Source organism: Ostrea edulis, chromosome 7, assembly GCF_947568905.1.
Source record: "Ostrea edulis chromosome 7, xbOstEdul1.1, whole genome shotgun sequence".
NCBI lineage: Eukaryota > Metazoa > Mollusca > Bivalvia > Ostreida > Ostreidae > Ostrea > Ostrea edulis.
In genome coordinates, this window is record NC_079170.1 from 28672424 (window position 1) to 28697633 (window position 25210).

General features: G+C 37.0%; 1 protein-coding gene across 1 annotated transcript; it reads right to left on the reverse strand.

Annotated features, from left to right (window-relative positions):
* Positions 1–5632: 5632 nt before the first annotated feature.
* LOC125655624 (eosinophil peroxidase-like) lies at positions 5633–25210 on the reverse strand. Its single transcript, XM_048885978.2, has 12 exons — positions 24896–25210; positions 21273–21455; positions 19380–19428; positions 18734–18843; positions 17347–17448; positions 16432–16518; positions 15934–16262; positions 14129–14295; positions 12249–12461; positions 9109–9275; positions 6249–6351; positions 5633–5772 (listed from the first exon to the last, which is right to left on the reverse strand). The coding sequence occupies exons 1-12, from the start codon at positions 25101–25103 to the stop codon at positions 5679–5681; spliced, it is 1812 nt and encodes a 603-aa protein (XP_048741935.2). The 5' UTR covers positions 25104–25210; the 3' UTR covers positions 5633–5678.

Below are 25210 nucleotides of genomic sequence, written 5' to 3' on the forward strand. Positions count from 1 at the left end.
TCATCAGCCACTTTAACGCGCTATGGTCAGTTCTAACAATAGTTTTGTGCCCGTATATATAGTGACGAAAATGTTGGCATGCATACACTACCGCTAAAAGCTCTTTCCTTGTCACACAATATTTACGTTCACTCTTTGAAAGAGTTCTGCTAGCATAGAAAATTACTCTTGTCTAACCTTCAATGTCCTGCGACAAGACTGCACCAATTCCTACTTGACTAGCGTCAGTATCGAGAACAAAGGGTAACGAGAAGTCAGGATGAGCTAGAATTGGGGCACTAACTAAGCGACCTTTTAGTTTTTCAAAAGCTTCCTGACACTTTGTGGTCCATTTAAACACTCTGCCTTTTTCTGTCAACCTAAACAATGATTTAGCTAGAGAGGAGAAACAGCTATAAACCTCCTATAATAAACCACATAAATCCAAAAAAGATCACACTTCACTTGCATCAATTGGTACAGGCCAATTTTCAATCACTGCTATATTCTGAGGATCAGTTTGCACTCCCATGCCAAACACTCTGTAACCAAGAAATAAAACTTCTTTTTTAAACAGTGTGCACTTAGAGGGTTTCATTTTCAGCCCAGCTTGTTGCAGTCTTTGAAACACCTGTTCAAGATTTTGTAATGTGTCTTCAAACAATTTACCAAACACGATTATGTCATCTATATACACCAGACATATCTTAAAATGCAAACCAGCAAGTACAGTCTCCATCAATCTCTCAAAAGTTGCTGGACTGTTGCAAAGCCCAAAAGGCATGCCTGAGAATTGAAACAGGCCATTTCTTGTAACAAACGCGGTCTTTTGTTTATCAGCTTTCATTTCAATCTGCTAAAAACCTGAATTAAGATGCAAGGTACAAAACCAGTTAGCCCCTCTCAAACGATCAAGTGAATCGTCGATTCTTGGCAAGGGGTATCCATCTTTTACAGTCTTACTATTTAGAGACCTGTAATCTACACAAAACCTTTTAGTGCCATCCTTCTTTTCTACCAATATTACCCCGGCAGCCCATGGACTTGACGAGGGTTCAACTATACCCCGCTCAATCATATTCTCCACTTCTTTGTCGACAAATTCTGCTGCATGGTGAGGTAAACGTCTTGGCGGTTGCTTAGTCGGCTTTGCACCTTTTGTGTTTATTTTGTGTTTAATTAATGAAGTTCTTCCAAAATCGTCTTTGGACTTGGAAAACAAATGTTGAAACCTTGATAATGTCATTTTCACTTTAGCTAATTGCTCCTCTTTCAGATATCTAGTGGCTTCATGGTGCATCTCAATTAAATGCACTGGGATTCTGTCTTCTTTACCAGTTACAAAAGAGTTTAACACGTTCACATCGACACATTTAGAGACATCCATTACAGTCGATGTCACGCCTACTACCGTGTTCTTATAAATTGTTTGAATCTGGCCTGACATATTCATGAAATGCAATGCAACACTTTTATCAAAACTAACGAGAGTTCTGGAAACCATTGCTTTCCCACTTCTTTGAAATTTTTCACATGGTTCCACTAACAAGGCTCTCTGAATTGTAGTTCCAGGAGATGACAGTATTTCACCTGTACAAACCATTTCACTTCTAGGTGGAATTACAATAGTTTCGGTCAGGCTAACGTGAAAACACCCAATGTGGCCTTGTAACTGTAGTTCATGCTTTACCCCCATGTATATACATTTTGTTTCGAGATATGTCAACTAAACAATGACTTGATTTAAGGAAAGCAAGACCTAAAATTCCGTTGGCCACCACAGCTTTACATTCAAACTTATATTCCCCTAACTGGATTTTGAAATTTCCTTTTCCTTTTACTTCTAAGGGAGTTCCATCTGCGCCCACAATGTTTTGTGCAAGTGGTTCCAAACAACAAGGATATGTCCTTTCTATCTCATTAAATATTCTATCAGCAAGAATGGTTAATGTTGCACCGGTGTCAACTAGCAAATTACATGGAACCATGTTTACAAACGCATTTATAAACAAACCAGATTCTGTACCCACTGTAGCGTTCTTTATACATTGTAGTAGCCGTATTAGATGTCGGTTCATGACCTTTGCCCTTGAACTGACTTTCGGAATGTTTATCTGCTTTGGATTTAACAGAATTCTTTTGTGTCTGTTCTTGGTTTGTCCTTGGCTTCATATAACAATCTTTTATCTTATGCCCACGCTTCCCACAATGATGGCATTTAAAAGGAAAACTACTGTAATGCCCTGTATCCGTAGACCCGGACGACCCCTTACTTGCAGCCAATTTTGATATATTATTCTCCAAATCTTTCATGGACTGTTGAATTTTCTGACGAAGCTTAAGACGTTCTTCATTTACACCCATGCTACTCCGTGCAGTATATGTAGTTGTATCTACTTGGTCCTTTGCAGCACCTCGAGCAAATCCAACATCATGCCTACGTTGACGCTCAGCTCTGCAAAACGCTTCTATTTCGACTGTTAATATTACAGTATTATTTAAAGATTTGGGTCGAGACTGTTGAATACGGAGCCGCATGTCGAAATCAGACAATGCATCAACAAACTGGTCTTTGGCAATCATTTCAGTTACCTCCCTTGGCGCTGTAGGGTATGCAAGATGAGTCAAACGACGCATACTTTCCCCTAGCTCTGGTAAAGTATCTGTCGCTTTTTGGCGTTTTCCCCTCAACATTGCTCGGTACAGTTCGGTTTGATTTGCAGGAGCAAATCTAGCCTCTAATGCTTCGCATAAATCTTCATATGTGCATGTTGTACTTATTTTCATGTTACCAAGGACAGTCTGTGCTTGTCCCCTTAAAGACGCTGCCAAGTATAAGCTCTTATGTCGAGGATTCCACGTGTTAATACTACAGCAGGCTTCAAAGTGAGCTTTATAGTCTATCCAAGAGGATGTGCCATCAAACGTTGCCGGTTTCATGATAGTTTTGCCCATGGTATACTCTGTCAGATTGTTTTCAGCACTGCCTTTCGAGCTCGATTTTTTATTTAAGCCTAGGTTTGGATGTGGTCCATTCCCTGCACTAAGTCCTGATGTCCATGTTACACTAATCGTCGTTGATGTAGCCCCGAGATAATGTCTATAAAAAGGAAAACTACCCGAAATTGGCGTCTCAGAGAAAATCGGTTGTTCAATTGATCGAGGGGTTTGAAAATCGTAATGACCGGTATTCATTGTTGTTTCTTTACTTGTGTCCTCTTGGTAAAAAGAGTAATTTGATTTTGGATATTTTGAATGACCAAAATTATCAACAGTGTTTGGATTAACTCTTGCACCTCCAGTAGTGGCATATCGATACGTCAGCTCGTCTATACTAGTATCGGATTTCTGTCTTACATCTACCCCCAGAATCTGGTATCAAAGACGGTTTAGATGTATAAGGCGTAGACCTCAATTTATCCAATTTTTTTTAAACTTCTCTCGTCTAGCATCTACTGCACTGAGATCAGCCCAAAGGTCAGCTTCTTTGTCATCCATTTCTAATATTCTTTTGAGGAACACAAAAACAAGACCCTTATATGTCTATTATTCTACTTTTATTTGTATACCTTTCTAACTCAAAATTCCGATACACAGTCGCCCTGAACCTGGTATACAGTACCCGGTAACACTACACCTTGTTCAAAACACCCGGTAACAATGCAACTGGTATCTAGTACCCGGTAACAATACACCCGGTATCTAGCACTTGGTAACAATACACCCGGTATCTAGCACTTGGTAACAATGCACCCGGTATCTAGCACCCGGTAACAATACACCCGGTTTATGCTACTTTTTAAAAATAGCCAAATAAAAACTAAGAAATTAACTTACATTGAAATCACTACAATTTTACCCCTGAACCGGCTACCACCAAAATATAACGTGTTTTGTACTGGGTTCTCAGGGATAATATAATAGTTTTCCTCTGACTCTGCCCGAGTTAATAATGATTGGTATAATAATTTTTCTCCAATTGGGTAATACTTCAATCACTTATATAATCAATGGAAATAATGCACGAGATGGGCTTTCTTATTTCACCGTGTGTCTGTACCCGGTTCCTGTTGAGAGTGAAGCACTTGGTGTCTCAATCTTCTTCAGATTTACTACACAAAGCGCCTCACCTCAATTCCCTGGGTTTCTTTCCACTGGTTTCTGCTTTACCCTACCTCTGATTTCTCCTTTCTCTCCGAGCTTCTCCGCTGCTGTTCACTTCCAACTCCTCCAGATTATGCAGTCCATCAGTTTATATACCCTTGGCGTAGTCCACTCCACGGGAAGTCAGGTCGTTCCATTATTCCCACATGAATCAAGTTCATTAGAACGTTTCTCTTTATAGGATATTATCATTACAATAAATTCACACAACAAGAAACAAAATATACTAAATAGCTTAGAATTGTCAAAATATTCTCTAGAAGTATTTTAAAGTTTGCGTGCAAAAGACCATTTCTGTTCTCTATCAAATTATAGAAACGTTTTTGACATTTGCTATGAATAAGATCAAAGCACATTGCAATTTTCTTCTTCTTCTGTTTGCTTTACGTTTCCTCAAGAATTTGTCACCCATGCCGAGATACCACCGTCTGTACGTGAAGTGTCATAAAATTTAAACACATGCTTAGCGTTCGGGGCGGTAGCAGAAAGGATTCTCAAATGTACCAACACCTGCCTCAACATGGGGTATTATGTCATATCAAAGGCCCTGTATTTCTATTTCTAAATGCTTGAACATGGGCTTCTGTCTTTGCGGTGTCATCCGAAGGAACGTTCCATTTAGTCGCCTCTGAAGCTTGACACAATGATAAGTTGTATTGGCAAAAACTACATTGTTATAACGACCATAGAATCTGCGAAATGTTGATTTTAAATGAGACTGTTGATACCCCTGTACCATTAACGTGTTTGGCAGTAGCCTGCTCCGATTGAAAAAAAGTGATCATGCGCAGAACAAGCCTTTGTTTGTATCACTTTATTAACTGAAAATTAGTTAATATAACATACATTTAAGAGAAGGGAGGAACATGTGCAAAACACATCCACTGTGAGCCCAATATCTTCATCATCATGAATTGCCATATAGAATGGAAAAACCCAGAATATAATGAGGATATTTAAAAACAAATCAAGCGAAGCTCCACTTACATTTGTATATACACTCTGTAACTAGATCTACGTGTAGATACTTATACGTACATTTGTATATACACTCTGTAACTAGATCTACGTGTAGATACCTATACGTACATTTGTATATACACTCTGTAACTAGATCTACGTGTAGACACCTATACGTACATTTGTATATACACTCTGTAACTAAATCTACGTGTAGATACCTATACATACATTTGTATATACACTCTGTAACTAGATCTACGTGTAGACACCTATACGTACATTTGTATATACACTCTGTAACTAGATCTACGTGTAGACACCTATACGTACATTTGTATATACACTCTGTAACTAGATCTACGTGTAGACACCTATACGTACATTTGTATATACACTCTGTAAATAGATCTACGTGTACATACCTATACGTACATGAATATGTAAATAACAGAAGATGTTTAAAAGTATATATGAATTTTATTTCAGATTTATTCATGAAATGACCAAAACATATACTTGAAAAATTTCGAACTTCCCCCCGTTCACGGTACAAAATCACACAGGCATCCATATCAACCTCTTCTCTGGCCGCCCCTAGGTTTCGTGTTGGATCTCCACGCGGAAAAGTTAATTCCTGGTAGCTGGTCGCACTTGATCCAATCGTTACTAAAATGAGTCAATAATTCAACATTATGAATAGAATGACCAGAATGATGGCCATGCCGTTTAGTAGTATCTTGAAATAATACTATGCTTCATATAATATCAAGTTCATTTTTCACAATCATGCATAATACAATAGTGTACAAAACATATGCGTTATGCTATATCACAAACTTTCATGGACTTTAAAATCTAAAGTTGATGTTCTATTTCCAGATCCCAGTACGTGTATGTATCAATACATAAATAATAATATATGTTGCACAATATCAAAACAAGAACTTCTGCTGCAGAAAAAAAATGAACTGCACATCAAGAAACATTTAAGGAAGTTATAGAAGATGCACATTACCAGTAATAGAAAACAATGCTGAAAAGAGCCTCATGCACTACTAGTGTTCACTTGAAAATATGAGTCACTGGCCCAGTGGGTATTTGAGACATAAAGGCTGACAGTAGCACATGCATTTGATATATACCTTGGGTTCGGGACATGAAACACATCTGGTTGTACAGTCTCCACACCAAGGTTCTCACACAGAATTTTAGACAACTTGACTTTTCGTATTTCTTGCAACTGTTCTGAAATTAAAAGAAAAATTTTGTCCTGTTCAATATGAAGGAATATGGAAATTGTGTTTACATACATTGTAATGAAGAGTTGTTAGTATTTTTAACAAGTTTGTTTGTTCAGGTGTGCTGTTTGTAGTTGTACTGACTTCACGAGAAGACCTATACATGGTACTCCATGCCGTAGAAATGAGGGTTTTTTTTATCGTGCTTATGCCTACCGCGACATGGGATCTCCGTTTTTAAGGTCATAGCCTTGGACACTTGCCAAAAACAGTTACCTTATCCTCTTGGAATTGACTTAATGTCGTGATTGAGAATCGCCCTCCCAGTTGCGAGGTGAGCGCCCTAGCCACAGGCTATCATGACCAATCCATTGAGGCTCTGGTAACTCGTAATGAGTTACGTAATGAAGATTACAAGATATTGAAAACATAAAGAAATGGGGTAGCCCTACAAAATATTGAAAAACCTCAACAACTTTATCAAGATTGCAACCTCTTTCCACTATTCCATTAAGTTCAGTGCGGAAATTTCAACAGCCACAATCAGAAACGGGGAAATTGAGTCCATCCATTTATACCTTATGCCATCCAGTTGTCATCCATCCCATACTTTCAAAGATGTGCAAATGGGTTTGGCCACCCGAATCCGCCGCATCTGTTGTACTCCTACTACTTTCCAAGAGCAAGGAAAAATCCTTAAAACTCATCTGGCAAACAGAGGATGTGATTCTTGCAACGTAAAGCCAGCAATTGATGAGATGTCACGACAGGACCGACAATTCATCATTCAGTACAAAAAGAAACCTCACAATGACTGGGCTTCACTAGTTACTACTTACAAGTACCACCCCGCCCTCAATGGTACTCTGGTGAAACATCTGCCCATTCTGTATGTCTATAAACAAACGGCAGATATTTCAACAACTCCCTACGGCATCCTCCAGCGCCCTAGACACCTGAAGGACATGATACATATAGTAAAGACTACACTGAATAACCCTATACCCAATGGAGTTTTCAATACATGTACATGTTCAGATGTAAAACTTATACGGTACCAATTTTGATGCACCAGATACGCATTTCCACAAATAATGTCTCTTCAGTGATGCTCAACCGAAATGTTTGAAATCCGAAATAACTATGAAGTTTTAGAGCTAAATATAGCCAAAAACAGCGTGTCAAAAAAGTGGAGCCAATTTCGTCCAAGGATAAGAGCTATGCATGATGTTAATCATGCAAATATAGCTCAGACACTGAGAGTCTTAGCAGTCCTGTCAAAAGTCGTAGTTACAAAATATTGGGGAACTTTTCCTGCAAGACTAATAACTGCAATTATCTCTTCAGTTGTGATGTCTGCCAGAAAGGGTACGTGTTATTTCGGATTTCGGATTTCAAACATTGTGGTTGAACATCACTGAAGAGACATTATTTGTCGAAATGCGCACCTGGTGCATCAAAATTGGTACCGTATAAGTTTTACATTATGACCCCTGGGTCGAGGCCTCTGCTGGTGGACTGTTAGTCCCCGAGGGTCTCTACAGCCCAGTAGCTAAGTACTTCGTTACTAGCTTGAAAATACGGATGTATATTTAATTGCTGTTATAAAATTTAGAAATTAATTTCAAAATTAAGGATTATCTCCCTCATGCATAGCTCTTATCCTTAGACGAATTTGACTCCATTTTTTTTGGCACGCTGTTTTTGGCTATAATAGCTCTAAAACTTCATTGTTATTTCGGATTTCAAACATTTCGGTTGAGCATCACCGAAGAGACATTATTTGTCGAAATGCGCATCTGGTGCATCAAAATTGGTACCGTATAAGTTTTGTATATATATATATATATATATATATATATATATATATATATATATATATATATATATATTGGTATCGAGGTAGAATAAAGTCAAAAAATAAAATCCAATACTCAAACTTTTATCCCTTCGTTCTTACACACAACCCGAGAAATTACAACATATTCAAAACAGCCAAGCAGTTATTCCCAATTCTTCAACAATCAGAAATATTAAATGACCTCATTCAGTCCACGGATATACTCCACAGCAGACGTCAACAACCAAATTTGAAAAAAAAATTCTCACTAAAGCATCAAACCCCGAAAAACCAAGTCTTCAAATGCGAGGATTCACGATGAGGTACTTGCTAATTTATACAAACCGGCCACTCCATAACTTTCAAAACCGGAATGAACTTCAATGTAAATTCAACTATGACGTGTAAATCTAAAAATCTACTTTATTTTATGATGTGCCCTACATGTGGATAAAACTATATATGACAAACAGGAACCAAATTGGCTGACCGTTTTCGTGTACATAAACAATAGATCAGAGATCCTACAATAAGAAACACATCATGTAGAGGACATTTATATTTTCCCATTTTACAAAGCCGACACTAAATTTTTACTTCACGTTATTTAACATGTATATTTTACACAGAATGTCTCCTTTAATGTACAGGATAAAACTTATAGACTGAACTGTTTAAAATATTTCTGTATTTTTAAAAGTACCTAACATTAACATTGTATAATGTTCTGACGAATGGAACTTGTTTACATTGATTTTTTTTTAAAATCTACTGACTACCCCGCAGGGCAAAAGCTCTTTAGATAACAGTTTGAGGATTGGATTTTAGTTTTTGACTTTATACATGTATATACCAATTTTATAAAGGAGATGATCTACTGCGGTATATATGAATATAAGTATGAAGCCAGGTTAAATGTCTCACCTTCACTGAATCCCTCCCTTCCCCTGCTCTCATACCAGTACCGGTCCCCATCCTTTATATCTCTAAACTGGTTCCCTATGATGCATGAAAATAGGGGCCCAACACTAGCTCCGTCCAACGGTGTCTCCGCCATTCCTCCCGCGAAAACATCAATGTCGTCAACATCACTTATGAGAAATTATTTTTTTAAAATTTGTAAACATTCAAACAATCCATTTAATAATACATGTATTTGATAATGCACAGGTGCGCTTCGTCAATGCAATATTTCACTGAAACAGGTAGGAGGAATATTTACACCATATCAGAAAGTTATCTTATTGTTTGATATACATCTTTACTTTGATCATTTCGGGCCTATTTTATAAAATTCCGTACATAAATTGAAGAGCTGCAATAAATAGTGTTTGTGTACACTTACCATAATTGGAATCGAGATAAAACATTTCTGATTCATGAAAGGTGAAGATAACGAACAGTAATCAATCTCACAACTCCTATAAGCAATTCGAATTAGAGATTTGGGCAAACACGGACCCCTTGATACACCAGATGTGGGATCAGGTGCCTAGGAGGTGTAAGCAGCTCCTATCGACCGGTCACACCCGCCGCGAGCCCTATATCCTGATCAGGTAACCGGAGTTATATGTCGATTGTTAAATCAGTAGTCTTAAAGGAGAACTATAAATCACAGATCATTACAACTTCCATAGTCAAGACCAAATTTGAAAGAGACTAGTTTGAAGTTTACAAAAATTATTGTAAGCCAATATTTGACTTTTGTATCATCAATTATCTATTCTTTAAAATTTGCTTTGTTTTTTGTCAAAACATTTCCGTAACCTGTGTAGTAAATTGATATAATTTACATTCCTGGTTTTATTTTACCTGAGTTAATGTAAAAATTATTAAAACAGAGAGATGAAAATTTGCGTTTTTGCACAGCATTTCGCAATGATTTTACTTAAAGTAATTCCACCCTTCTGTGATGTCATCAGATTTTGCAAAACCAATAATTAATTTAGATTTATGCATGATAGGAACATCAATTTTGTTAAAGTCTTTTGCTTTCGTTATTGTAAAAAACCTTGTTCAAAATAAACTATTTCAAAAGTCTAAGTTATAGATGAATAATCAATGATACGTTTCAAAATATTGAATCCAAGGGCAATTACTCTGTTTCTATTGATTTCTTTAACAATTCTATTATGCGATAGATTTTCTTTATCTTTACAGACATTTTGTATATTCTTGTGAAGGAACAGTTTCATGAAATTGTTAGGAATGTTACTATATCGACATAACCAGTTTGTATGGAATTTTGATAACGTTATTTGATGAAAATTGCAATTTTCTGACGGTGATATATGATTATGTTTATGCACGTCTCGCATCTTAAAAAGTGTGATGACATATGTATTTTATTTGATAATTTGTTAGTTTTAACTTTAATGACTGGAAACAAATACACTTTTCAAACTTGTATCAGATAAAACTACTAGTATGGAGTTACCTTAAATGTAATTCAATATTTCTGTAAGCAGTGTGAATTTAATTTTAGACGTTTTTCACTTGTCTGTGTTCGGATAAAAGTAATAAGAAAACATGTTGACTTTCCGCCTGCAGAATCGTTGGTGACATATGATACATACTTTAAAATTGATAATATCATATCAAATTGTACAGAAGTGTCAGAATCAAACTCCCCCAAACTGAGAATAGAACACACATTGTATCATCTAAATTTTCGCGTGTTCACTGTTAGGCACCAAAAAAGTAATTTCAATACATATTATATGTATCTTAACTGTGTATCGAGTTGATAACGAATAGGATGACTGAATCATGGTGTTCCCGAATTGTAGAAGCTCTATATCTCAGATTAAGGTACTGTTTTGCAGCCACATGGTTACATTCAGTGTTGCTTTTTTTATGATAATCCTAGCATAATGTGCTATTGCAATGCATTATATTGATTTTAATACATATTAAGAAGGAATGAACAGTGACGCTTCACGCCAGCATATTTCATGAAAGGTATTGCTGGCGTAAAGGTTCACACCGATTATTAGGCCGTTCTTGCACACTTATTTTGACTACGGACAACTCCGTTTACCTGATCAAGATATAGGGTTCGCGGCGAGTGTGACCGGTCGACAGGGGATGTTTACTCCTCCTAGGCACCTAATCCTATCTCTGGTATATCCAGGGATCCGTGATTGCCCAACTCTGTATTTTGTATTGCTTATAGGAGTTTTGAGATTGATCACTGTTCGTTATCTTCACCTTTCATTTGCAGTTCATATACCCGCATGTATTTTCATATTTGAAATTTATTTCTTATGTTTACATTAGTTCTTCTTTCATTGCTGCTGCAATTTCCATTCATTGAAATAAACTTACAAGATATATCATATCAGTGTTTACAACTGCTACCGGTTCATGAGGAAAAGACTGTCATTATGACAAACGAGATGATTTCAGCTTCTCCATCGTCAACTTCCCATATTTATGTAGCAATATTCCATTATCACCTGCATATAGTGTTTATATCTCTCAACTGATTCGATACACAAGATCTTGTTCTGCGTATAGTCATTTGTTAAATCGAGGCAAGCTACTGACAAACAAGTTGATGGTACAGGGGTTTCAACAGTCTCGATTGAAGTCAGAATTTCGGGAATTTCGTCTTAACGATCTAGTTCGTCAATACAACCTAACATTGGTTCTAATGCTGCCTGACATGTTTCATACCGATTGTTAGGCTGTTCTTGGCACACTGATTTTCACTACGGATAACTCCGTTTACCTGATCAAAATATAGGGTTCACGGCGGATGTGACCGGTCGACAGGAGATGCTTACTCCTCCTAGACACCTGATACCACCTCTGGTATTTATTTCTTATGTTTACATTAGCTCTACTTTCATAGCTGCTGCAATATCCAGTCATTAAAATAAACTGCTACGCGTTCATGGGGAAATGGCTATCATTACATGTATAATTATTTGGTAAAGATATCATAGGCAAAAACATTGAAAATATAAATATTGCAGTACTAGTAGCAAATGTCTGTCTCGTGATCGTTGATGATTGTGCTTGATGTTAACATTCTATCACTGTGCAATATTCAAACCTACCTATACACATCTGCTAAAATGGCTTTGTTGTTTTCGCTAATGTCCCGCAGACTACTGAAGGAGGTTGCCACTGGAAGTCTACACCACTTCCGCCAGGAGTTGTACGGTGGAACGCCATGGTCTCGACCTCTCTGCATGTTTAGTGCTGTAAGGTCAAATCCATGACTGCTTTCGCTGACGAACAGTCGATCACGAATTGCTCCCTCAAAATGACTGGTGATTAATGCAGAGAAAAATGGATGAATATTAAGTGATGTAGGTGGCTTGGAGGAACACGGTCAGTTTCAAATGTTTGCTTGATTAACGCGTAATATATGTTAAAATACACTTTGTGAGGTATGGTAGATTATAAAACATGTAGTGTCGAGTCAAAAGTAATTCTTCCGAGTTATAAAGTGTCTAACCACTCATATTAGGATTTCCCCCCGGGGGAATTTATGATTACAATATTTCATAATTACCCTAACTACTCTCTGGAGGAAAAGTACTAGTAACTACATGTACATGTTCATTCTTCCAGGAAGAAAAGATATACAGTCACTCGACCGAGAGGAATTCCTGTCTACTAATAAGACTTCTTCAGCGACACCGATAGTATCTGCAGCTATGGAATCTCAGTGACACCGATAGTATCTGTATTTATGGAATTATATTGCTACCATGTGCTCCATTGCCACGATAGTGATGGCGATGCCAGGCACGATGCTATCATTGTACTGTCGTCATCCTGTCATCGTACCACATACCTCTTCAATGTATGTATTTACGCATGCGTGATCAGGCGAAAGTTTGAAAGGAGCTGTGGCTAACACAAGCAAGGTACATGTAGTTGGAAACATTTTTCGATATCATTTGGATTTTTTTAAATTTACATCGTTATATATCTGTTATACTTGATTCTGATAAAATCCCATCGAATCGAAGTAAGCTGGGTATAACCGGCATGCGCTAGGAATCAAGTGACCCAGCTACAGTACAGTAATGAAAATGTTGACTCGCAACCATATAAACATTATTCAGCATAGAAATAACCAACACATTTACAAATCACGTTTATTTCACCAGTGTACCTGGATTAAATGAATCATATCGTAGAATAAACCGTTGTCGCTACTACTGACTTTAAGGACGCCATCTTGAAGCCACCTGCACCTATGAAATTTTTCCGGCTCATTCGACTCATTCAGCTGGATGCATGCGCAATTCCGACTCAAAATCAAGTGTGTTGCCGGTCATCGCCGGTTTACCCGGGTGGGCCGGATGGTTAGAATCAATTATGCTAATATTGAAAGAGTTTCCAAGAAGTTACGAGAATGTACGGCATGAAACACATAAGATCTATCTTCAAGATCAACTGTGCTGCCTAAAACCACTGAAAAAGTTGTTATTAATACCTATATAATTGTTACCGAATACAAATATTTATACATCGGTACAAAATGTATCTACGTATGTACCTGTTCAATACTTCATTGTATAAATACATGTACAGTATATATATGCTTCTGAGTCTAAATCACACATATGTATGATGTATACATTTTTTCTATGTTCATATTAGAACCGGCATCCATCCATAGTGCCCCCTATTCTATTATTATTCTATTTTACTCAAGTTTTATGGAATATAACAAAGCAATCTCTCTCTATGCATATAACAATGCAATCAACAAAATTCAAATAACAAGTACAAATGTTCCCGACTACCTTGCTTGTCCTTTCAAGCTCCCACCTATTCACGCATGCGTAAATACACCTGTCAATAAATTTACATATTAAAGAGGGCGATGGTACGATGACCCTATGACGGTGTTACGATGGAGCACATGGCAGCAATATAATTATATACAAATAATCAATGTACGTATTTGTAAGTCTACCTGTCTACTTTCATCCCGTTAGAAGATACAATATATCGCGCCAAATCCGACACCCGCTGTCCACCATTAGTGATCAACATATGCGGATCAAGAAAGGTGGATTCGATTGGAGTAGACTGGAGCTTAGTCATGTAATCCTGAAGAACGTACGCCAATGTCGGAGGAACCTACAAAACAACCTCTGGTCTTAGGAAAAACTGTCATATTTTGAGACTGTATCTATATAGATAAAGTATGATAGCATCCATACAGGAAAACTACCACGTCACCGATAAAGTTGTATACTAGATCCAAATTTAATTTTTCGCCTCATTACAATCAGAGGGGGGGGGGGGCAAATATGGCTAGATGCAAAGTGGTATCGATTGACAGGAGAAGGACATGTAGAGAGACTTTGTGATTCCCCAGTTTCTTTTTATCTCCCTGTGACTAAAGTGGGGGTATTGTTTTTGCCCTGCCTGTCTGAAACTTTTGAATGGTGAATGATATGGCTCTCATTTTTTCATATTTATATTTCTTATGACAAGACCTTTCTTTAGGTATAAAAAGTTATTGACCTTGTGATCTTGACCTTTGAAGTTGACCTACTTTTAAAACAAACCTTTCCCAGGCAATATCTTCTGAACGATTTAAGGAAGGGCTTTCATATTTAGCATATAGATTTCTCATGGCAAGAAATATTATTTGATGACGTGATATTTCACCATGTGACCTTGGCCTAAAAGTTTGCCCCAAATTTTAAAACTTAAACCGAAACTTTACCTTTAACTTTTTAATACGGAGTGATACACTTTTCATATTTTTTCTATGCATTCCTTGTGACAAGACCTTTCACTTGGTACCAACGTTTTGACCTTGTAACCTTGACCTTAGAGTTTGACCTTATTTTAAGAAAAGTTAACATAGGCAATATCCTCTGAACTGTTAAGTCTCGTGGAGACCCGGGTTAGAATAGGTCCTCGCTACCCCTTGCTTGTCGTAAGATGCGACTAAATAGGACGGTCCTTCGGATGAGACCGTGAAAACCGAGGCCTTGTGTCACAGCAGGTATAGCACGATAAAGATCTCTCCCTGCTCAAAGGCTGTAAGCGCCGAGCATTGGTCTAAATTTTGCAGCCCATCACAGGCAATGGTGACGTTACCATATGAGTGAAATATTCTCGAGAGGGTATTCAATCAATTAATCAATCTGAACTGTTTATGGTTGGGCTCCATATTTTGTATGTAGATTCCTTATGGCAAGACCTTACATTTCATACCATGAATTTTTTATCTTGTGATATTGTATCATGGTTATGATGTGACCTTATTGGGCTAGGTTGGGGCCACAATATGGGATCCAAATTTTTCAGAAGAAAAAAAAATGTTTCAGAAGAAAAAAAAATGCATTCAATATTTGAAAAATCACAAAGTGACTCATGTGAGCGATGTGGCTCAGGGCCTCTTGTTATCTAAGTAACTATTTACATATAATTAATTTGATTGGTTGTTTGTAGTATATTGTTTAATATCCCGCACGAGAATCTTTCACTCATATGGGGACGTGACTATTGCATGTGAAGGGCTGCAAAATTTAGGCCTGTGGTCGGCGCTTACGGCCTTTGAGCAGGAATGGATCTTTACCATGCCATACCTGCTGTGACATGGGAACTCGGTTTTTGCAGTCTCATCCGATGGACCGCCCCATTTAGTTGTCTCTAACTACAAGCAAGGAGCAGTGAAAACCTATTGTAACTTGCATCCCCTAATTTGAATAATTCGGACAAAAACAAAGTAACTCGTTATGTTTCAAGTCATAAACATACCATTGAATGTCCAAATCTAAAGGCGGCGGCGTTGAAGACGTTTTTGGCACCAGGATTCAAACTGTTATTATAACTGGAGCTAAAACCCCTGTTCTTCAATTTCAGATTGTATTTTACAAGGTCTTCCTCTCTTAAAAAGGTAGGTAGAAATTCCTTGTATGTAACTTGCTGTAGTAGAGCGCCTATAATTTTTCTGGTCTCCTTGAACACCTTGGAAGCCTCCCAGTCGGGCCTCACTTTCCTCAGTTCATCTGCTATTCGGTTGTGCTCACGTAAAAACATCAAGTGATTCCCTCCTAATGACGGCACAACGTTCACACGATGATCACCTATTATAGAACCAAACGTTTTTAGCTAATTATCTTTTTTTTCAGTTACAGCAAAAAATACTTCAAACATACAATAATTTCATTGAAATACACTAATATTAGATTAATTCTAAAAGAAAAAAAAAGGTAATTTCACTGAAATCGACCTTTTTATGCACAACTTAAATACCTGCGAGTTGGCAGTAGTCGTCCGCGTGACTAGTTCGGCAGGCTCCACCTGGTGGTAACATATTCCCGTCTGAGACCAGCATGCTTCCTGCGATGAGTCACAAGATTCATTCGATTTACATAGCGATAGTTCTCGTGTTAAATCATGGTTATTACGTGTACGTAAGTAAAGAAGATACGACAAAATATTTTAATACCCTTATATGAGTGATGTTGCTAAAGCGACGATTTCTACTTACCACTAGCATCATTGACAAACTTTCCGAATCATTGAGTGTTTGAAAAACACGTAAAGTATATTTTTTGCAAGACAATGCTTAGATTTCTCGAAGAAATTTCAAACTTTTCAAAATTTGAGTTTTATTTGAGCAGTCAAAAGTTTAGTAAAATCCCAGACTTTAAGGGGTTTTTTTTACAGGCCAGCTTCGAACTTAGATATTTGATGTGATTTTATTTACTGCATCAGCTATAAAGTCACTGCTTTACCAAATTTGTTTTGATGTTTAGTCATTAATGACTCTGTGATGTTTCTTTTGTTTTTAATTTTCGATATAAACGATGACATGTAACTTATTTTATTTTGCCTCTGATTAGAATGTTGCTCTAACATTGAATAAAACGCATCGCATGACTGCCGACTCTCTCCCCCCCCCCCCCCCCCCCCCTCTCTCTCTCTCTCTCTCTCTCGATCGACGTCTATTTATCTAGACATTCAGTAGAAAATCATCTAAGACACAATTTGAAATAAGTCTGTTATGATATTGTCGTTAATGAAATAAAGTAGTAATGAGGTTGTTGAATCAATCGGAATGATGTCAAGCTAGAAAATGACGAATTGTGAAAAATATTTTAGTTGGGATTTCATGGCCCCCATGTGTGTGTAAATTAACATTAATTTGCATGTATATTTCCATACCTGTCCCAATATCTGTGAGCTCGAGCCACGACCTCTCTGAATCGCCGTACACAACTCCTCCATCAATGAAAGATGTGAGCTGGTTAATCTGCTCCCTCGGACCTGTTTATATTGACCGATAATCACAATTATTGACCGATAATCACATTTATTGACCGATAATCACAATCATTGACCAATTATCACATACATTGACCGATAATCACATGTATCGAACGATAATCACATTCATTGACCAATAATCAAGACAAAATAAAGGTTGGACCTATGTCAACAAATGGAAACAAAAATTTAAATCAAATAGGTCGAAGGTAAGACTGTGCATCTACCTCCTAATGTGTATTCAATCACCAAACAACGTTCGAATAGTGCAGCATGATAACTGTGGCTGTGCCAAACGAAGGACATCGAAAATTACGCAATTTCCGAGTTACCCAATAGTTCCTTCCCTTTGTGGAACTCTTCTGTACAGTGAGACGCAAAACATACTTTCATGCACACGCGTTGGGTACAAAAACTCATCACTGCCTACATATATTACCAAAGGATGACTATCAGACATCATGCAAACACCCAAACTGCTGGGACACACAATTTTAGTAAGTTAATGAGTATTTCATAATAAAATAGCTCAAACAAAAATCGATAATCACAATCTTTCTTTGATTAACGTATCACTCTTGCAATCAAGGAAACAAAAATTATTTCATATTTTGATTTAATGGCCTAATTCAAACAAATATCATTCTTGATATGGTCAGTTTAATGTATACCAACGGCTGATATGAACAACATACACGCTTTCATAACTTTTATCCTTATTTACATTGCTAGTCTATAATATATATGTGTACATCTTGTACCCACCTAAGCGTTCAACAGAATACTAAACGTACCTTCATCACAGAAGAGCTGATATCTCGGAAGTTGCGTATTATGTTCACCAAAGGCATACATGTAGTTTGCCAAAATGACTTAAATACCATAGATGTAAATTCTGAACAATGAGTATATGTCAAATGTTTCTAAAATAAGAGCTGAACATAAATATCTAAGTTAATTATTACAGCTTAGAGTTGAAAGATGTAAAATTAAACTTCAATGGTTTCTGAAAACGCATAAAAGGAACTCTAAATGAGTACTCCTGACTAACTAGATAAAGAGACTCGTTGCATTTCACGGGTGTTGATAAGCATGGTGTATCAATATACATGTTGAAGTATTGGTCACTGATAAAAAAAAATTCCATTATATTCACTATTCAAATTTCGCAGATTAATTGCATAAACGTTCGATGATTTGGGTGATGATAAAATATCAGCCTGCGTATCAGTTGGGTAGCAAAAGTATAAAAGCAACACAGGTCCAGACCCTTGTTTGATTTTACCTGGCTGGCAACCATCATCTGCAGGAGCAGGTGCGGATCTCACAAATTCCATACAGTTATCCGTGAAGCGAGGATCGTCAGCAGGGATTGAAATGGGAAAACAATCCTCTCTAGAAGTGAATTAAATATATGGAATGTGTGTTTTAATCGGGGCCGAAAGCATACACCATGCAGTGCCTGCTTAAGTTGGTGGTGGTGCCGCTGAATTGTACTAAATTAAGGAATCGCTGTCTGGGGGAAATGTAATGAACATAATAGCTAAGCCGTTTGTCACATTTTACATTGTAGTAATATCAACTCAAATACCAAACAAACTAGACAGGGATTCCTTATATTTGGAACAAAAATGAAAATATAAAATCGATATATTAAAATACTAGCTAGTATGAATTGAAATACACGTTGCATTCTATGTTAATTTCAATACTTCCCTCCTAATGACACCATAACAAGTTGCTCATTTGCATACAATTAAGCAAGAAATTTACATGTACATATAGATATGGGGAAATCAATACTTTGGCATTTTAATTGGTTATCACAGAGAAAACATTTGGAAAATATTAATCGATCAATCTAATAAAGCACATTTTCGAAAGGAAATAATGAATATCTTTAAAGTTTTATTATTCCAGCTGTATCATACCTGTCCTGTACTTCATCACCACAACATGTAATCGGCACCCCTCCATCGCCTGAAATAAAAAATGTCTCTTTAGAGAATATCAGATAGATAACAATAAACTGTATTAGGATTGGGTACAGTCATGTATATATATGGCACGCCAAATTCACAAAAATGAGCTAAACATAGTTTCACAGTTGATAAACTAGGTTTATCGACTGTAAACTATAGTTTACGAACTTTAAACTATAGTTAACGATTCGTTAACTATAGTTTTCATCCGTAAAACTATATTTAACGGTTGTAAACTATAGTTTACAAATGCTAATCCAAGTTTATCTGTCTTTAAATAAACGTAAACAATAGATTTTGCTGATAAATACAGATTCACATTTGTAAACTATAATTTACATTCGTTAACTATAATTCACAATTGTTAATCCTAGTTTCACAAATTGTGATACTATTAATAATATTCACCGTAGTTTACAATCGTGAAACTGTATTTATCAGATAAACTATGTTTTGCAATCGCTAATGATTGTTTTCATTGTTAATTATAGTTTACGCTTGTGAAACATAGATTATCTGTTAACTATGGTTTACAGATGTGAAATATAGATTAACGTTATCAACTGTGAAACTATGTTTAGCTCATTTTTGTGAATTTGGCGTGCAATATATATATCTACATTCACTGAATCTTTTCTCTTATATTTCTATTGAAATTGACATTGCTTTCATCTGGGACAATGAATACATGTTTGTTGCAAACTAGTTCGATCCAGATTTTAGTACCACCTGTCTGCTTGAATGTTTCTGCAATGTTAGATACCTTCATCACCCGATGAAACAAAGAAAGCATTTTATCATTTAAATAACATCATACATATAGATTTATGCGGATTATGCATGAACGAATTATGGTTTGTTCTTCAGAGCAGTATCTTGTGGCGCAGGAATCTGTAACATCCTGACAACTTAAAACGACATTTAGCAATATTAAGAAATGGTAACTCAATAATGAAAGGTGAAGATAACAAACAGCGATCAATCTCATAACTCATATAAGCAATACAAAATAGAGAGTTGGGCAAACACGGATCCCTGGACATACCAGAAGTGGGATCAGGTGTCTAAGAGAAGTAAGCATTCCTTGTCGACCGGTCACACCCGCCGTGAGCCCTATATCTTGATCAGGTAAACGGAGTTATCCGTAGTCAAAATCAGTGTGCCACGAATGGTCTAACAATCGGTATGAAATACGTCAGACAGAATTTGACTCAATGATAGGTTGTATTGGCATACTAAATCGTTATAACGACCATAGAATTTGCGAAATGCTTACTTTAAACGAGACTGTTGGAACTCCTGTACCATCAATTTGTTTGTCAGTAGCTTGCCTCGATTTAAAAACTGACCATACGCAGAACAAGCTCTTGCGTATCGAATCAATTGAAAGATATAAACACCATATGTAGGTGATAATGGAATGTTGCTACATAAATATGGGAAGCTGAGGATGGAGAAACTGAAATCATCCCGTTTGTCATAAAGTTGAGTTGTTAGTTTGCTATTAATATCTACTTTCAATAAAATATCTAAATATGAAGCAGAAGTGGACGACTCTGTGGTGTATTTTATTTCGAGCTCGCAGGGATATATCGATGCAATACTCTCGATAAATCTTGAGTGATATAATGTAAAACTTATACGGTACCAATTTTGATGCACCAAATGCGCATTTCGACAAATAATGTCTCTTCAGTGATGCTCAACCGAAATGTTTGAAATCCGAAATAACTATGAAGTTTTAGAGCTAAATATAGCCAAAACCAGCGTGCCAAAAAAGTGGAGCCAAATTTCCAAAAACAGTTTATGGCCATATACTGTAGAAACACACTGCGGGTATACCTTGCGCGACAGGGGTAGCCGTTATATCGTGATCAATGAACTGCCCCCACACCATCAACATCAGGGTCTGGGTATCGTCAGCCTCCGTCAGGTCTCCCGCAGCTCGGAATAATTTGTTACTAACCAATCTAGTGCTGGGAAGAGACTTTCCATTTTTACCCATCATTCGTGGCAACGTAATTCCTTAAAAATACAAAATTTAAACATGTTTTCAGATATCGGACAAAGACAGTAAAAAGTGTAGCAACGTACATGTATTTCATCTTACATAGTTCCAATTTACCAAGCTCAGGCACGTTTTGTGAACGTGATTGTTAAACAAGAGGCCCAAGGGCCTAGAATCGCTCTTCTGATAAATTGTACAACCACACCATTTCTATTCTTAGCCTCTTAGTATTCTAAATCTTTAGTTAAATCCTAAGAATTCAAAAAAAGTAGGTCAATGTGACCTACTTTTTGGTTTACACATTTTGAGAACCCAAGAAATATCAACTGACAAAGTTTGATGATTTTAAGCCAATTAGTATCTGAATATTGAAATATAGCTGTCAAATTCCAATCGTAGGTAATGGTGACCTACTTTTTGGTCAGCGAACTCCGAACATGCAAGACCCATCAACTGACAAAGTTTGATGACTGTAGGTCAAATAGTATCTGAAATATATAAATATAGCCGTCCAATTCCAAAAGTAGGTCAAGGTGACCTACTTTTTCGTCAACACCCTTCAAACATGCAAGACCCAACAACTGACAAAGTTTGATGACTGTAGGTTAAATAGTATCTGAATTATATAAATATAGCCGTCCAATTCCAAAAGTAGGTCAAGGTGAACTACTTTTTGGTCAACACCCTTTGAACATGCAAGACGCATCAACTGACAAAGTTTGATGACTGTAGGTCAAATAGTATCTGAAATATATAAATAAAGGTGTCCAATTCCAAAAGTAGGTCAAGTTGACCTACTTTTTGGTCGAAACCCTTCGAACATGCAAGACCCATCAACTGACAAAGTTTGATGACTGTAGGTCAAATAGTATCTGAAATATATAAATATAGCCGTCAAATTCCAAAAGTAGGTCAAGGTGACCTACTTTTGGTCGACACACTCTGTTGACTCAAGATGCATCAACTGTCAAAGTTTGATGATTGTAGGGCAATTAGTGACTGAAATATATAAATATAACTGTCAAATGCCAAAAGTAGGTCACAGTGACCTACTTTTTGGTCGATACACTCAAGATGCATCAACTGACAAAGTTTGATGATTGTAGGTCAAATAGTGTCTGAAATATAGTAATTTAGCTGTCAAATACCAAAAGTAGGTCACGGTGACCTACTTTTTGGTCGACACAAACCGAAGACTGAAGACGCATCAACTGACAAAGTTTGATGATCCTACGTTTTACAGTGCCCAAAATATGCATCTAAAATTGAAAATGTGAAATTTGAATATCTGCAAAATTCAAAAAGTAGGTCACTGTGACCTACTTTTTTTATAAATATGTTTCAAGGCCTCAAGATGCATCAACTTACAAGATTTGATGATTCTAAACCTCTCGGTATTTGAAATAACAACTTAAAATATATCTATAAATGATAAGCCATAAAATTCAGAAAGTAGGTCACGGTGACCTATTTTTCAGTTGACGCATTTCAAGGTCCCATGATCCACCAACTGACAAGTGTTGATGATCATAGGCCTCAAAGTGTCCAAGATATGCATCAAAATTAATTTTAAAATAAATACCTGTAAAATTCAAAAAGTAGGTCACCGTGACCTACTTTTGAGACAACTTGACACAAGGTCCTAAGATGCATCAACTGTCAAAAGTTGATGATCCTAGTCCTTATAATGACTAAAATATCTAAGATTTAAGGAATTTAAAAAAATTTTAAATTTAGGTCAACTTTGAAGTGACCTTGAGACCACGCCCTTTGCCCCAGGGTAATGCCTTGAACAATTTTTAATCTACAACATATCCTCATCCTTATGTGTAAGTTTGGTGATAATCTGCCCTGTGGTTCTTGAGAAGAAGATTTTTTAGCAACCACTACTTTTTTTTGTATTTTCCTGATTATCTCCCCTTGTTAAAGGGTCACATCCCTCTATTTAGTATGTATGAAAGCCCTTGGGCCAATGATACCCTGTAACAAATTTGAAAAAAATTGGCCAAGGGGTTCTTGAGTTATAGCCCTTTTTCTAAAAAGTTTACGCACACCGCACACCGCACAAATGGCCATAGCATTAGCTCTTTGAGCCTTTGGCTCTGAAGAGCTAACAAGAGGCCCATGGGCCACATCGCTCACCTGAGTCACCTTGGTCCATATCAGAAGATTTTCCATATCTATTTGCATGTAAAACCGTAGTCCCTATTATGGCCCCAAACCTACCCCTGGAGGCCATGGTTTTTGCAAACTTGAATCTACACTATGTCAGAAAACTTTCATGTAAATATGAACTTCTTTGGCCCAATGGTTCTTGAGAAGATTTTTAAAGATTTTCCCTATATATTTGTATGTAAAACTTTGATCCCCTATTGTGGCCCCATCCTACTCCAGGGGGGCATGATTTCAAAAAACCTGAATCTGCACTATATCAGAAAGCTTTCATATAAATCTCAGCTTTTCTGGCTTAGTGGTTCTGGGAAGAAGATTTTTAAAGATTTTTCCTATATATTTGTATGTAAAACTTTGACCCCCTATTGTGGCCCCATCCGACCCCCGGGGGGCCATGATCTTAGCAATTTATAATCTGCACTATATCAGGAAGCTTTCATATAAATCTCAGCTTTTCTGGCTCAGTGGTTCTTGAGAAGTTGATTTTAAAAGATTTTTCCTATAAATTTGTATGTAAAACTTTTATGCCCCCTTTGAGGCCCCATTCAATCTCCGGGGTTCATGACTTTAACGAACTTGAATCTGCACTATATAAAATAAAACAACCAAAAAAAACAAAAAACTTTGACCCCCTATTGTGGCCCCATCCGACCCCCGGGGGCCATGACTTTCATAATTTAGAATCTGCATTATATAAGGAAGCTTTCATATAAATCTCAGTTATTCTGGCTCAGTGGTTCTTGAGAAGAAGATTTTTAAAGATTTTCCCTATATATTTGTATGTAAAACTTTGACCCCCTATTGTGGCCCCATCCGACCCCCGGGGGCCATGATTTTACCAATTTAGAATCTGCACTACCTAATAAAGCTTATCTATAAATTTCATCTTTTCTGGCCCAGTGGTTCTTGAGAAGAAGATTTTTTAATGACCCTACCCTATTTTTACCTTTTCTTGATTATCTCCCCTTGGAAGGTGGCCTGGCCCTTTATTTTAACAATTTAGAATTCCCTTTACCTAAGGATGTTTTGTGCCAACTTTGGTTGAAATTGGCCCAGTGGTTGTTGAAAAGAAGTTGAAAATGTGAAAAGTTTACAGACGGACGGACGGACGGACGCCGGAATACGGGTGATCAGAAAAGCTCACTTGAGCTTTCAGCTCAGGTGAGCTAAAAACGACATACATGCATCTTGATCTAACGTACAATACATATGCGTGATTTAAACTGATGATTTTTTTTTTATATACTTACGAGGATATACAAGTATATCATAGGCTTATACACACCGTCATCATATTGCGCAGGCTGATATCGAGGTTGGGGGGTAACGGCGGCTCCCCACTCTGGGTGATCGAGATTATTACAACTCCCATCCACTGTCCTATAAGCACTTGATCTAGCATCGTCACAATTCTGTTGAGCTTTGTTTGGACAAAATTGTATCTGAAATTCTTCGCGAACTTCGGGGTGAGCTGCGAGTTCTGTTGGTGTCATGCCAGTCCTGTGAAATAGGTCGAATTTTTAGTTATAAGTCTAATATTCTGCAATATGTTAGCTTAAAGTTTATCTGATTATATTCACGTCGTGGGTTGCTATGTATC

Coding starts and splice junctions, on each gene's coding strand:
- LOC125655624 (XM_048885978.2), bottom strand. CDS start 25,103: ATGACACCAACAGAACTCGCAGCTCACCCCGAAGTTCGCGAAGAATTT. Junction 16,263..16,431: donor CGACTACTGCCAACTCGCAG/GTATTTAAGTTG, acceptor GTTCTATAATAG/GTGATCATCGTGTGAACGTT. Junction 6,352..9,108: donor AAGGGAGGGATTCAGTGAAG/GTGAGACATTTA, acceptor TTTTAATTTCAG/AACAGTTGCAAGAAATACGA.